Here is a 14,363-nt window from a genome sequence, read left to right as displayed (position 1 = left end):
ATGAATACTTTTGGCTAATGACAAAAAGGGAAGTCACCTTTTTAATAGAAATGTTTGATGACAGTATCTCTTACCTAAGGGAAAAAGGAGAGAAGCAGAAAAAATGCAGAATCGTTCCTGTCTGTATATACACTTCCTTAATAAATGCTGCAGTGTACCAAGTGCAACAGAATGCCAGGTTGAACAAGACAAATGAACTAATGAAGTCAGTAACAAGATATTTTTTTATATATTTTCCCTAAAACATCAGGGTCTAAATAATTCCTTTAAAATATTTATAAAAGTGGAAGAAAGGGAAACTGCAGCTGGACCAAACTGCTCTTTAATCATAGCAACTTGTGAATTTCAAGAAGGAAACTACTCACATTGTTACTAACATGTGGGAAGATAAACTGGCTGCCCACAGAAGATGCCACTTAACTTCTCCTTTACCCAGAGGGGCAAATGTACTTTCACCTTAGTCAGGCTTTTCCTGGCCACAACCTCAGCCTCAATCATAATGAGCACATCTAACAAATCTGCCTCCTCCTGCCAGGAAGGGACCTGGGCTAATCTGTTAGCCCACAGAGCTAGAGTAAGGTTTATCACAGTAGGGGTGCCTGCAAGCCTTTTATAGCATTCACTTGATGCCAGTCCTTTTTGTTGGTTGTGCTTTGTGCTGTAACATATATTCCCAAACTTTAAATTCGAACGATAAAAATATTCCATTTTTCTTTTGTGTTTATGTGCTCTGAAGTGGCTATGCTCAAGGCAAATGCTTATCCCCATCAGGATGTAATCTCATCCTTCTTACATTTTTAACTCTCTAGAAAATGCCACATGACTGACAAGACCATAAGAAAGCTTTTCCTTGACACCATAGGAGCAGGCATTCAGCTATGAAGAAGATGAAGGGTTGTGTCTGATTAGAGGCACCTTGTTTTCACACCCAAAAGCCTTGCTCCTTGCTCTCATCCCCAAACTCCATAAAATCTGGAAATATGAATTTGGCAACAATTCTTCAGGATTTTGAATGCATAGAGATTTTTAAACTTTGGATTTTTTTTTTTTAGTTGCTGAATATTTCTTACATAGGCACTCATTTCCTGATACTTTGATTGTTGTAAAAGTTTGCACTAATATGTCACATTTTTCACGAGAGTCCAGCATAGCTGTAGTTCAACACATCTATGTCTCAATCTCTTAAAATGTCAGCTGAGGCCTAACTTTGAGATGTGTGAAAAGGTGACTAGTCATTCACTGGACAAGTAAATACTACCTGGTGGAAATCGAATGTGTTCCTTGGTGCTAGGTGTCGTCTGTTCTTTCTGTGGAGACTGATCAGAGGCTCCTTTCCACAGATGAGTTGTGCCAGTCCTTACGTGGAAGCGAAACACAGCCGGCTCTCCTCGACAGAGACCTCTCAGTCGCAGTCCTCCCATGAGGAGTTTCGCCAGGAACTGACTGGGAGCAGTGTGGTGTCCCCCATTCGCAAGACGGCCAGTCAGCGCCGCTCCTGGCAGGATTTAATCGAGACGCCCCTGACGAGCTCGGGATTACACTATCTTCAGACTCTGCCCCTGGAGGATTCTGTCTTCTCTGACTCTGCGGCCATCTCCCCAGAGCACAGGCGGCAGTCCACCCTTCCAACTCAGAAGTGCCACCTACAGGATCACTATGGGCCGTACCCCTTAGCCGAGAGCGAGAGGATGCAAGTGTTAAATGGAAATGGGGGCAAGCCTCGAAGTTTTACTCTGCCTCGAGATAGCGGGTTCAACCACTGCTGTCTGAATGCGCCGGTTAGTGCCTGTGACCCGCAGGATGACGTGCAGCCCACAGAGGTGGAGGAAGAGGAGGAGGAGGAGGAGGAGGAAGGGGAGGCAGCAGGGGAAAACATAGGAGACAAAAGTAAGTATGTTGATGGAGATTCTTAGCCTGTATCCGCAGATTCCTAACCTTTTCAAACTTCTTATTTTAAGAAAATAGAATTTTGTTTCCCTTTTTTCTTAAAATAATGGTTTTGCTGCGTAGGAAGTTAGATATCCCTTGGTGCCCTACTTTCAGAACTTGAGTAACTTGGGGGAAAAGAAGATTAATGAAGCCTATATCCCAGGACACCCAGAGCTACAGCAAATAATTTTTTTTTCTCCAGTTACCCATTTGCCTTCTAAGGTTGATGACGTTCATTTGTTTTTCTTCCTCCTCTTATCCACTTTCTTTTAACTTGCATGCATCATCCCTTTGGTCCACAGTCGTTGCCCCCTGAGTTTGGGTTAAGAAACTATAAATGCTTCAAGCAGGGTGTTAGCAGAACCTTGGTTGGATGAATAAGTGAACACACACACCCACACTCACGCACCATACATATATAACTTCCCTTTCCACTTTTAGAAGATTGAAAGGAAAAATCCAAAAGAATTTTTCAAAGAAGAAATTTTACATAGCATTTCTATCAACTCCAAATAGCAGAATCTGTTTCTATAAACCAATTTGCCAAAAGCATCCATTTACTTTCTTGGTATGTACGTTGATTGCAAACCTCAATTTATGTGAATCAACTCATGAGAGAGGGAAGTCATTTACGTAACCCTCTGTCCAACTGGCATTAAGAATATGTTTACTAGTTATCAAGTTATTTATCCAACATGCCATACCAAGCTTCTGTTTATAACTAATGTGATACACCAGTCCAGAAATCCATGCTAGTTTAAGAGAAAGGCTATAACTCTGTTATTTTACTTAGAAAGAAAATCTAGGTCTGGCTATAAGACTTGAATATAAAATACCCCAAAAAATAGTATAGAAGAAATAGTATGAAATCTCTTTATTCAAAATGAAGTATGAGCCAGTTAGTGCAGATGACCCAAGCCAGTGTTGAATCCATGGTTACTGGATTGGTCCCACCAGGGCATTAGACTTCTCTTTATAAAGAATGCAACCAGACTGTATCTTTCGGCCCATTTCACAGAGTATATGAGACTTTGATTACAGGATATGTTAGTGTAAGTTCTTTATTCAACTGGAAAAACAACTCAAAGCTCACAGATTACCAGCAGGTCAGAAGCCTTATGTCAATTTCAAGCTTGGCTCATGTAAAATGAAGGTTACTTTGGAGATAACTGACAAGAAAATACAGTGGACCTTTTCTACTGTCAAAATATGGGTTGCTTATAATAAAATTCTTATGTTAAAGCAGTTTCCATGTAAAGTATATTTTAGCCATAATCTCCATGAGGAGCATTATAAAAGGTACACTGTTGGTTCAGGAAAGGTGATTACCTGCCAAGCCCTCATAACATTCACATCTATTAGAAATTATGGAAGAATCTTGTGGAGGAAAGATCTAGGAACCACGTTAGGCCTCTGTAGGAGTTCTGGCAAGCACGATGATACATTTTTAATATTAAGATGATTAGTAAGTTGTTTTCTAAAAATTTAACTAAAGATAAGTTAGAAACCTCATTTCAACTGTTGCACAGGTGCTACACAGCTGCTACAACTAAGTATGTGACGTTTCTTCAGTATTCTACAAACACATTGGGAAAAATACTTCGTCTCTGCCAGTTTAAAATAAATTGTGTTGAAATTAGGCACAGCCCTCTGAAATAGAGAATCCTGTTCAGAGCACATTCCCTCAACGCTGCAGGTACAAGTCTTTGAGGCTGTCTTTTTCGATTGGCTAGATACTTAGCAGTTTCTCCTGGGCATTGTGTAGGGAGGTCTAGAATGGAGAATATGTGTCCTAGGACCTGAAAGGCAAACGTAGCTCTGGGCTCGCCCTTCCTTCAGGCTCCACTAGCCCATAGAGCATCTCTAGTTAAATGGCGTTTGATTATTTTTTCTTCTAGTGTCTGTTTTTTGCTCTTTTGTTGATTGGATGTATTATTAGCCATACAGGTGCACTCCTAAGTCACTGGGTTTTTCCTTCAGATTCCCAAATATGTCAAGTGGGCAGTTATTCAATACTTTTCATCTTTTTCAGCAGGTTCTCTCTTTGTGGAATGGTTGTGATAAGGCAGAATCACCCTAGGAAGTGTGTCGGTAAACTTCGTATTGCACATTTTGTCTTTGCTGTTTGATATTGGGGGCAGTTCGCGTTATTTCAGTCAGATCTGTTTCACTAAAGATGGCTGTGCACTATCTCGCAGGGCCCCATTTCTTTCTGGATATTTTTCTATAAATCTTGCCACTCAAAGTCTCAGCATCCTTTAAAGCATTTTCAACAAGGCAGTACATTTCATGCTTGCCTAGAAGATGCTTCTTAACTTAGTGGAGTACATGTTCTCCTTCCCAATGATGGTTTTTCTGCATTAGTGTTTCTAATATTTAGGGGTGTGCAATTTGATGAATAATTCCTTTGGGAAACATCAGCTCTAAAAATCAGTGTTTTCAAAAGAATCCTCAAGGTCTAGTAAAGGAATGTCTTGTTCATGACTGCCCTGCGTTGGCCATTAGGAGTAGGTATTCCAGGCTGCTTAGTCAAATCAAGCTGCTTGGTGTTATGTCAACAGATTCCAAATTATACATTGGAAAGAATCTATGGCTATCCCATCAGACTTACAGCGTGCCCTCCACCCGGAGCTCTCACTATGCTACCGCTTGGGTCAGCAGGCTACCGTGCTTGTTAGAATCAAAGTCCAGCAGCGGTGTGTTACTAATTGTCCTGCTCAAGGTGTGCATGCGCTGTGACCTACTAAAGTGAATTTGCACTAATCAAGTACAGACCTGCAGAGGAAATAAGTTTCACGTTTCTAGCTCCAAACATTTTTATGTTTGTCAAGAAATTAGAAATAGGAAGTACCAGGCAAGTGAGCAAAAAGAGCCATGGGAGAAAATATGAAAATATAGCCTATCTTTAGCTCTAAGGGTGAAGAATTATGTCACCAAGCAAACCCCTTTCCTGATCTGTATTATATAGTGTTTATGAGTTTACAGAGCTATCTAAGAAGCAAGATGTACTTAAATCTGTGACCTAGATGTTTTTTCACTTTCTTTGTACAGGTGGAATTTGGCCCTGCTTATGAGGTGTAAATTGAGTTTTCTTTAGAGCATACCTCAATCTATGTTCTCATGGTTGAACTACCTTTTGTCTTATTTTTGAAATTCAATTCTTTAACTGAGTCATACTGTGATTTTTCTGAGGCTGAACTCATTTTAGTCTAAAATGAATGGAACTAAAAGTACACAGATGAGACCTGTCTTGTTTTCCTTTGACAGAAAAGTCAGCTTACATATTAATTACCCTGACCTACTTCACTGGCATTTGGGAGAAGACAACTAATTTCCTATTATCCCAATTAGCAGTTTCGAAGCTTACTGAGGTATAGGCCTTATAATACCTCAGTGAAATTAAATTATAAATTATGTCAGCCTATGCAACTTTCAAGGAGTATAAATCATAAAAGTGTGGGACAAAATATAAAGATTTTATATTTATTCTTTATTCAGAAATCATCTGCCATAATTCCAAACTACAGTTTTGGTTAATGCAGCTTGAAGTCAGCTTCTAATAGTTCTTTTTCCTTTGCCATACTAGGCAGTTTAGATGAGGTTTTTGAAAGCTTTATCCCTTAGTCCTGCTGATTTCCCTCTTGGCAGTTAAAAGAGTACTCTTTACTAGCCATACATTCTTGGTGCCTCCATGTACTCAGTGAAGTTATAATGTGCTCTTTTTCATTGCCTTAGGGATAACCTATCAGCATTCTTACATAATTTACGCATTTATTAGCTTGGTCTTAGAAATCTAAAGCAAAACCTAGGTGGTTTTTTTTTAAGGGGGTGAGGGTAGGGATGGATAAAATGTTACCCAGTAGCTACAATACATATCAGGTTATCTGGCTAAGATATTTATTGATGCTTTCAAAATGAGATCTGCCAAGAAATGTGTTTTAAAGTTATTTTTTAAAATCTAACATCCAGGGCTTCCTAGGTGGTGCAGTGGTTGAGAATCCGCCTGCCAATGCAGAGGACATGGGTTCGATCCCTGCTCCAGGAAGATCCCACATGCCACGGAGCAACTAAGCCCGTGCGCCAAAAAAAATAAAATAAAAATAAAATAGAATTTAAAATCTAACATCCATTGCACACCATTGGTAACTTAAGAGCTGTACAAAATGTGCAGCTCAATGCCCTAATATCTTAAATTATCTAGGCAGAGAGGCTAGATAATGACTACCGAGATGGTGCAGAAGAAGATAGATTAATCCTCTTCAGTCATTTTAAGGGTCCTAGAGTAATTTCCTGAAGAATTTCTAAAAGCCATGAATTTTATTTTTAAGAACATTCAGGTAGGAAGTATGTGGGCATGGGGAAGATATTCCCAGAATGTGAAATTGTATTAAAGGAAAGAAAGGAGCAAGTTGAAAATAAAAATGTTGCAGCACTTTTTACTGTTTTATTTATTGTCACGATAAATTATGTTCAAGCACTGAGAGTTTGGAAGAGCATAATCATCAATAATATCTTAAATTATAGTTCAGATCTAAAGAGAATGAATGGAAAAGATACACAAAATGTGAATAAAAAGACATACACCAAAAAGTCAGAGAAAGAACAGTAGAGAACTTTAAATGTCTCTTTTGTGAAGTTTAAGGGCACCATTCTTGGCTGGTTATGTAACATATCTTTAAAAAGAAAAACATGGAAAAATCTAGAAAGCAGTAAACACATATTCTCTTAATACTGTATTGTCTGATACTGAAGAAAGATTGTTAGGGAGACATAAAGCACTAAAGATTGGATATAAAGTAGAATGTAGCAATAATTTCAATATTGGCTACAGGTCGAATTTTTAATCATACTTCCCTCGTTTTTTGGCTTAAGTAATGAGGAAAAGCTAACTTACTGAAAGTTCAGAGGTGGGGTTATTCTGGAGTAAATGGCATGGCTCTGCAGTGTCAGGACTCAGTTAACTTTTCTGTAATGCCAATAGCGCTGAACCTCACCTCTCATAAGATAGCATCCAAAGAGCCAAAGACCAGGCCCCATTCTTAGTTCTTTTTGTAAAATCAAAACTTCCTGGATCCTTCCAGCAGACTTAGCTGTAGATTTCATTGACCAAGGTTGCATCACATGCCCCTGCCTAAACAGCAAAGGAAATGGAATGATTATGAGTTTAGACTAACCTTGATTTGTTATTAAGATCATAAAGAAAAGGAGTGTACCAAGCTGCCTATCATTACTATCTACACGAGCCTCTCTACTATTATGTATGTTAAATCCTCAATTGTATTTGCTCCAGTAGTGTTTTACTCTTTCAATGTATGTATGCAAACACACACCACAGATCACATCATTGAAAAGTCTTGGCCTTAACGAAATCTTAGATATCAAAAAGTGTATATATATTATATAACCCTGAAAATATAGTAGTTAGACATAATTATTGTTGACCTTTGAAATGAATAAGCATGTTTTCCTATAAACACTAAGTGATCTGAGGTTAAAATACAGTTTCTGGAAACATTCCTCAGTTCACATCCTTGCCTTGTCTATACTCTACCATTTCCAAGTGGTATGACTGATCAAGTTATTTAACACCTCTAGACCTCAATGGCTTCATTGTTAAATGTTGTGGTAACAGTTCCTACCTTTTGAGGTTGTATGAAGATCAAATGAGGTAATGCCAGAAAGCACTTAGTTTCCATTTCTGAGACACTGCAAGTCTATCCAATAAATGTTTTATAATTATGTAATTTATGTAGATTTCATGCAGATTTGGATTTAAGCAAGGAGGGCAATTACAGTACTTAAATAGTGAATGAGTCCTGGCAAACCTCACTAAATAGCATTTACCTGACTACATGACTACATGACTACCTGACTACTTTGTGCAGCTCCAGCTATTGAGTTGAACCATATGAATTGCTGTTTTTGTAGGTCAGAATGATGAAATATCAGCTATTTTGTGTATTTCAACACAATATAGTAGCTGTGCTCTAGGAGCTAAAATAGAAATGTCCATCATTTCACATTCTTATCACTCACTGTTCCTTTCCTTTTTGACTTTGGACATTTGGGAATTCAAAAGAAACTTTGTATGCCAAATAGTAATAACCTTCTCATATATATATATTTACTGAAATATGTGTTTATAGACCTTGCCATTCAGGTTCAGATATTTTCCCCTTCTGAAGTTCTACCCTAACAACCCGGTCTGACCCACATGCCCCTTCTCTCCACCTCCCCCACCAGCATTCATCCTTGGGTATGTTACCCTGTTTTGTATTCTTCACAGCTTTATCACTTTGAGTATAATATCAAATATTGTTTGCTGATTTATTTTCTATCTCCATCCACCAGAGTATAAGTTTCTTAAGAGCAGGGATTCTATTCCTGTCTCATATACCCAGTGCCTAAAATAGTATATGGCCCATAGTACACCAGGCACTATTGGATGAATGAGTGAGTGAGTGAATGAATAATAGCTAAACCCTTTTATCACTTAATTCTTTTCCATTTTATTTTATAGTAGTTAAAGCTAAAGTTAGTTTTTATTCATCTTGTGACATAAAGTCAAAACATTGCAAAATTCTTTATTTTGGGTATTTTGTAAAGGGAGGGATGGGACTGCATGTGTTCAGCATACCCTCTTCATGCTGGGCACCACAAAGCTAGGATACTAATAACTAGAATTACTGTTCTTTATATTATAGTTCATTTATAGTCACTTTCTCTATGTCGAAACCATTCTCTTCCTGTTTTACTCCCCTTTCAAAGATGAAGGCAGCAAGAATATGACATGTGAGATAAGCAGTTCATTAGAAACCAGATCTTCCAGCACCCCTAGGCAGTTGATTTTCCTACCAAAATCTGCTGCCTTCGAAGGAAGGCCGGCTCACTCAGAAGTCACCCATCACCTAGCTTCATCCTGATTCATTTGTAAAACGTGTTGAAATTGCAACATGTACTTTAGTGAATAACCAATAGCCCACATCAGCCAAGAAAATATTCGCAGAAGTTTTGTAATAAGTAACGAAGCCAAACTCAATTGGCAAAAGAATGAATTCTAGATACTACAGTCATACTATCAGAAGATGTGAATAGATAAGAGTTAAAGTTCACATGAAAGGATGACAACCCCTCACCAATATAGGTAAGATAAGTTATGATTTACAGTTTGTTTTACCGAGAGAGATGATTAGATTCAGCCACACTGCTACTTGTGACTATTTTCACACATCAAAAAGGCAAACCACTTTCTTCAGATCAGTGGTAGCATATAGTCAGTTTCTCAGTAGAGTTTGTTCTAGCTCATTTTATGAGAACCTGTTCTAAGTTTAGACTCCTTTTACCTTGGTCGCCCTTGCCAGAGAAAGCTGAAGGTCACAAATGCCTCCCTTATTTTCCTCTACATATGAAGTCTACCTCCTGTGGTTACCAGCTACTGGAAGATAGTAGGTTAAGACATAATAGGAATGCACCATAAAATATGCCTTGGAACTTTTTAAACTTCCCTACATGTTTTTCTTTTATTGTTTAATTGAAAAGTAGTAACTTGCTTGTTGCTAAATAAACAAAAAATTAATTAGTTAAAAAACAGTGATGAAAGCAAAAAGCGACCTTCTCTCCTTATTCTCCAGAGGTAACTTCTATTAAAAGTTTTAAAACTTTAAAAATTCTTTTATGAATTTATTTTTCTCATATATCTTTTTCCTGTAACTCAGTGTGAGTTGGGAGATGAGGTATGATTTAGTTGGTTTCAAGTTAAGGTATTTCCTCAGAAATTTTTTTGATGTGACCTTAGTTTATAATATAAGCAGCAGTCTTGTGAAATTACTTACATACCACCTCAGAACCCAGCCCCAGTCCCAGCATATATCACCCTAGAAAATGCAGCAGTTACCTGCTGATTATTTCAAAAATGATGGAAGGAGAAATGTGAGAAGGAAGAAATGACAATGGCTGTACATGCACACTTGCACCCCCCGGACACACACACTCATAGTCATGTGTCAGAAGCTTCTTGCCCACCTGCCTAATGCCTTAGTGCTCTATGACTTTTGCCCACCCTTCTTTATGAGGGTCTTCCAGTAATGTCAACTTATCCCAAAGCTCTGTGATGAAAATAGCTAAGCCAGAGCCAACTAGCTAAAAAACAGCAAGTCTAGCCTTCAAAAGCCAGAATGTAGAACTCAGAGATGGGCTTCAGAACCACTGTGTCTGGTGGTCAGAGTTTTTTTCACATGTGACTTTGGCCTTAAACCTTTTACTAAACCATCTCCCTTGTTTCTTTTTTCCAGTGTTATCACTAGTTCCATTCTTCTGGCCTCCCAGACTTTCTTATGTTTAGCCATAGGCACCTTAACCCTAATATTTGATCTTAATAGCCCAATCTATTACACTCTGAAATTTTTCCTTTAATGCAAAAATATTCTCATTAATATAACATCCAATAAGGAAAAAGTACCTATAACTATGTATTTTAAATGCAAAAGTGACAGCTGGTCATTAAAAAATATTTTAATATTTAAACCTTATTTAATATTTAAAGAACTTCTAGAAGGTTCTTGTCTCAGGTATGTAATAGGACAATTTCATATATATTTGTTTCTGTTACAAACACGGAGTATACCAATAAAATCAACTTTCTAGGCTGTTTCACAGAAACTGTAGAGTATTTGAAAATAAGAGTGTCAGTTATTAAACTCATGGATTCATTTCACAGCTATAAATTCTTTAACATTGTTAGTCATGGATTCCTTAATATTTCAATATCTAAATTTAGCCTACTAAAATGTAAACTAAACCTCCATTTTGTACTTTTAGTTTGCTGTTATCAATATATAGTCTAATTAGTTCTAAGCATGTATTTATTCATTCGTTCAACAGATATTTACTGCTTATTTACTACATGCCAGGTACTATGTTAAGAGTATATCTAGCTCTTCCATAAGTTTACTTATGACAAAAATTTGTAAATTATCTTTGGAAAATAAGAAAAATCTTTCTGATAACATGAAGCAGAGCAAATAATTCAAAGTCTGCAGCCTCTTTGTTACATTGTGCCAATAATTTCCCCTAATAACAAATTGATAATATTATAAAAATGATTCTTTGAGAGATAACACAAGGTATTCTGTGTTCATTTTATCACTTATGCAAAGTTTATAAAACTGGTTAGAACTGGATGAGATCACTTTTAGAGCTATTTCTCATTTGGTTCATTCCTTAAACATTATGGTTGGGGAAAATACATCCTGGTTACTCAGATATGCTGAATAACTCAAATCAGATGTCTAAAAGTCCCCATTGATTTCTATAAAATTAGGAAGTATTTTCTCAATCATCAAAGAAATATCAATCTATGATCAGTATAATATTATATATAGGCCATGATATTATACTGACATAATACTATACTGACCACAAGATAAATATTTCTTTGATGATTGAGAAGATGCTTCCCAATTTTATAGTACAACTAATGTAGAATTTGATTATTGGAGAAACCTATTATTAACAGAGTACTAAATACAGAAAAATATTCTGTATTTTGGGTGTCTATTTTAGGGAAATGTGAACCTTAACATTTTAAACAGAGCTTTTCCCTTTCTTCCACGTTTATAATCCCATATCTTCCATGATTTTGAATCTGATATATTTATTGTGCTATTTTTTTTGATAAATTATCTGTAGAGTTTATGGACTTAATACCTAAGATCTACTCATTTAAGACCTCTGAATTTTCTCATCTGTGACTTTATTGGTTCCTTTCTCTTAATATTTTCCTTAAATTGTTGTTGTTGTTGCCCTAGTTTTGAATCTATTCTGTAACCTTATGAAATAGGTATTTTAAAGCAGTCATTCACCTTAGGATTCTTGGTGAGAGAAAATAGCCCAGAACTTCAGTACTACTAAACTTAAACTTTACCATTTTTTCTCTAGCATCTCTGCAGTTTTCTCCCTTTTCTTTAACAATGCCAACACACAGGGGTTTTCATGCCTTTTCTAAAAAGAACAGGGAGGAGGGACAGCTTGGAATCAGTGTGGCTTCAATATGACCCACTGCCAACTCTGACAGCAAGCCCCACCCCTCACTTTGTATTCTATTGTCTTACATCCTATGTGGTTGCTGGGCAGCCATCTCTTGATTTAGCATCCTGGGTTCTAAGACTCATGATGATCTTTTATTAACCTAATTAGAAAGATTGTGCCTCAGCACTGGAGGTAGGAAAGATGTTTACCATTCTAAAAATAATTCTGTACAAATGTTGAATATCTTTGCTGAATCATTAAGTGAAAAGTTAGCCTTAATCTTGAAATCTTCTTTAAACTTATTACACCTCTTTTTTTGTTTGTGTTACTGTGAGTAGTGTCTCTCTGGTAAATGCTATAGAACCCATTTTAAATGCTTTACATTAAGGTAAAGAATTCATTCAATAATAGATAAATTGCTTTTTATTGAAATGGGCACATAACATGTGCCATGCTATGTATAAATATGCATAATAATTAGCTATTGCACCATAGAAATTAGTTTTAAATATCTGTCCTCCCACCCAATACAGAAATACCTTTTATTCACTTGAAGAATTGTTATTGAGACTTTGCTTTAATGTTTTAGGAACTTGGAGCTTACTGCCCCCAAAGACAGGGCATTCCATGTTGGACAGCTCTAGTTTAAAAGGTCTTCCTTGTAGTGATATAAAAGCTGACTTATAAATTTTCTACTTGTTGTCAATCTTGACATTGAAAATTCAAAAAATACAGAGCAAGGACTTGAAAGACTGACATGTGGAAAGGGATGAGATAGTCTTTGAAGTTCCAGAGGACGTAATAGGTACAAGGAGGCTGATTTTAGATTGATATGAGGGAAAACATTCCAATGATTGCAGTTGTCCATGACTGGAATAACTGGTCTTTGTCAGTTTAGAGGGCTCCCCGTTACTCAGTGTTTAAGAAGGGGCTGAAAACCAGCTACCAATCAGGGCTTGCTGAGCCAGCAGGACAGTTGAACATGATGGCTTCTTCTAACTCTAAGGTTTTTATGGTTCAGCACAATGGCCTCACCTTTGCTCTTTTGTGTGCTCTGCACATTGTACATGTTCAAAACTATACAATGGAATTGTGTTATCAAACATAATTTGTGTTGCTTCATCTCTGAGCTGAATGCATATAATCACCTTAACTTTATAACCTGTGACATAAGTTCTAGATAACTCACAATTCTGATTACCCATCTGTATGCCTTGTTTCTTTTTAGTGTCTCCAGGCCAAGTGTACTGGAACTGTTACAGTGATCTAGACATAATATTTTTGTGGATATGATTACATAGTTTTAACCTACTCACTGTTGATTCATATGATGCTTTTATTGTTACCTATACGTTACCAAGTCTTAAGTTAGCATCCCACACTTATTTCTTTTTTAACCTAAATGCAACTATTTATATTTCTTTCTGATAAAGTTTTAACTTCTCACCTTTTCACCCAGCAATATTCAATCCTGTTAAGACAGTTTGGACTCTCAGTTTTATTATCTATGATACTAATCATTCCTCCTGTCGTTGAATAACCCTCCAAAGTTCTAAATATACTTTCTATATTTTTAACTGCTTCACTGAATAAGGAAAGAACATTTGTAACAAAACATTTTAAAGAAGGAGCAAGGACAGAGCTGTGAAGCAGTCAATCTGAAATTTTATATATGTTACTTTCATTGTCATTCAACATCCTTATCTGGATCCTGCTAATAGTAATATCACTCATTTTACCGCACTCTATTCATAAGGATATTATGCAAAATTTCATCATATGCAAGGCACACTGCCCTTGGCTTTCTGCTTGTCTCCCAAGCTAGAGATACTGTCCAGGGCAAAAAGCCAGTTTAAAATGCTTCATTTTTATTGAATCCATGTTGGTCCTTCAATTGAAATTAAAAAATGAAACTCCTCCCAATCATAGTCTATTCTAAAACTTTGCCATGTACTTACATCAGGCTTATCATTGTGTTCTCTGAAGAGCCAATGCAGGGTTTTGTTTGTTTGGATAAGGGAACTCTCTCTTTAAACAGTAAGTCTCAAGGCATTCTGACAGTGGCCCTAAGGTAATTTCCAAAAAGTTCATCCAGTTCCTAAGATTATTCTACTAGTTCAAAGAGACCACAAAATGCGTCTTTTGATAAGATAGTCCCTTATCTCAAGAAGCGTGTCTTTTAAATTTCTTAGTGTAAAGACTTTTCTCCTTGCAGGAAGCACCTAAAATATCATTGAAGTCATATACTTCCACTTTCCTTTGTCATTATTTTTTCTGTAAAAAAAATTTTAAGCTTTGTCTTCAGCTTTTTCACAATCCTCAGCTGAACTTTTGCCTTCCTAGTACTCTTCTTACAAGCAATTGATAGTATTTTCCACTTGTTCATTTCTAGTAGGCTCTTCCATCTT

The 14,363-nt window shown here is 36.8% G+C and overlaps 1 protein-coding gene across 4 annotated transcripts in view; it reads left to right on the top strand.

Annotated features, from left to right (window-relative positions):
- CNKSR2 (connector enhancer of kinase suppressor of Ras 2) overlaps positions 1 to 14,363 on the top strand; it is a 281,792-nt gene that overhangs the window by 238,498 nt on the left and 28,931 nt on the right. For all 4 annotated transcript variants that reach the window (XM_057719237.1, XM_057719236.1, XM_057719235.1 and 1 more), the window contains one exon: positions 1,341 to 1,887. In XM_057719237.1, the coding sequence (XP_057575220.1) occupies positions 1,341 to 1,887 (547 nt within the window). The remainder of the gene's footprint in view (positions 1 to 1,340; positions 1,888 to 14,363) is intronic.

The sequence above is a fragment of the Hippopotamus amphibius genome, chromosome X (assembly GCF_030028045.1).
Source record: "Hippopotamus amphibius kiboko isolate mHipAmp2 chromosome X, mHipAmp2.hap2, whole genome shotgun sequence".
NCBI classification, from domain to species: Eukaryota; Metazoa; Chordata; class Mammalia; order Artiodactyla; family Hippopotamidae; genus Hippopotamus; species Hippopotamus amphibius.
Note: the sequence above shows the minus strand (reverse complement) of the source record. Positions and strands in the feature narration are given on the sequence as shown.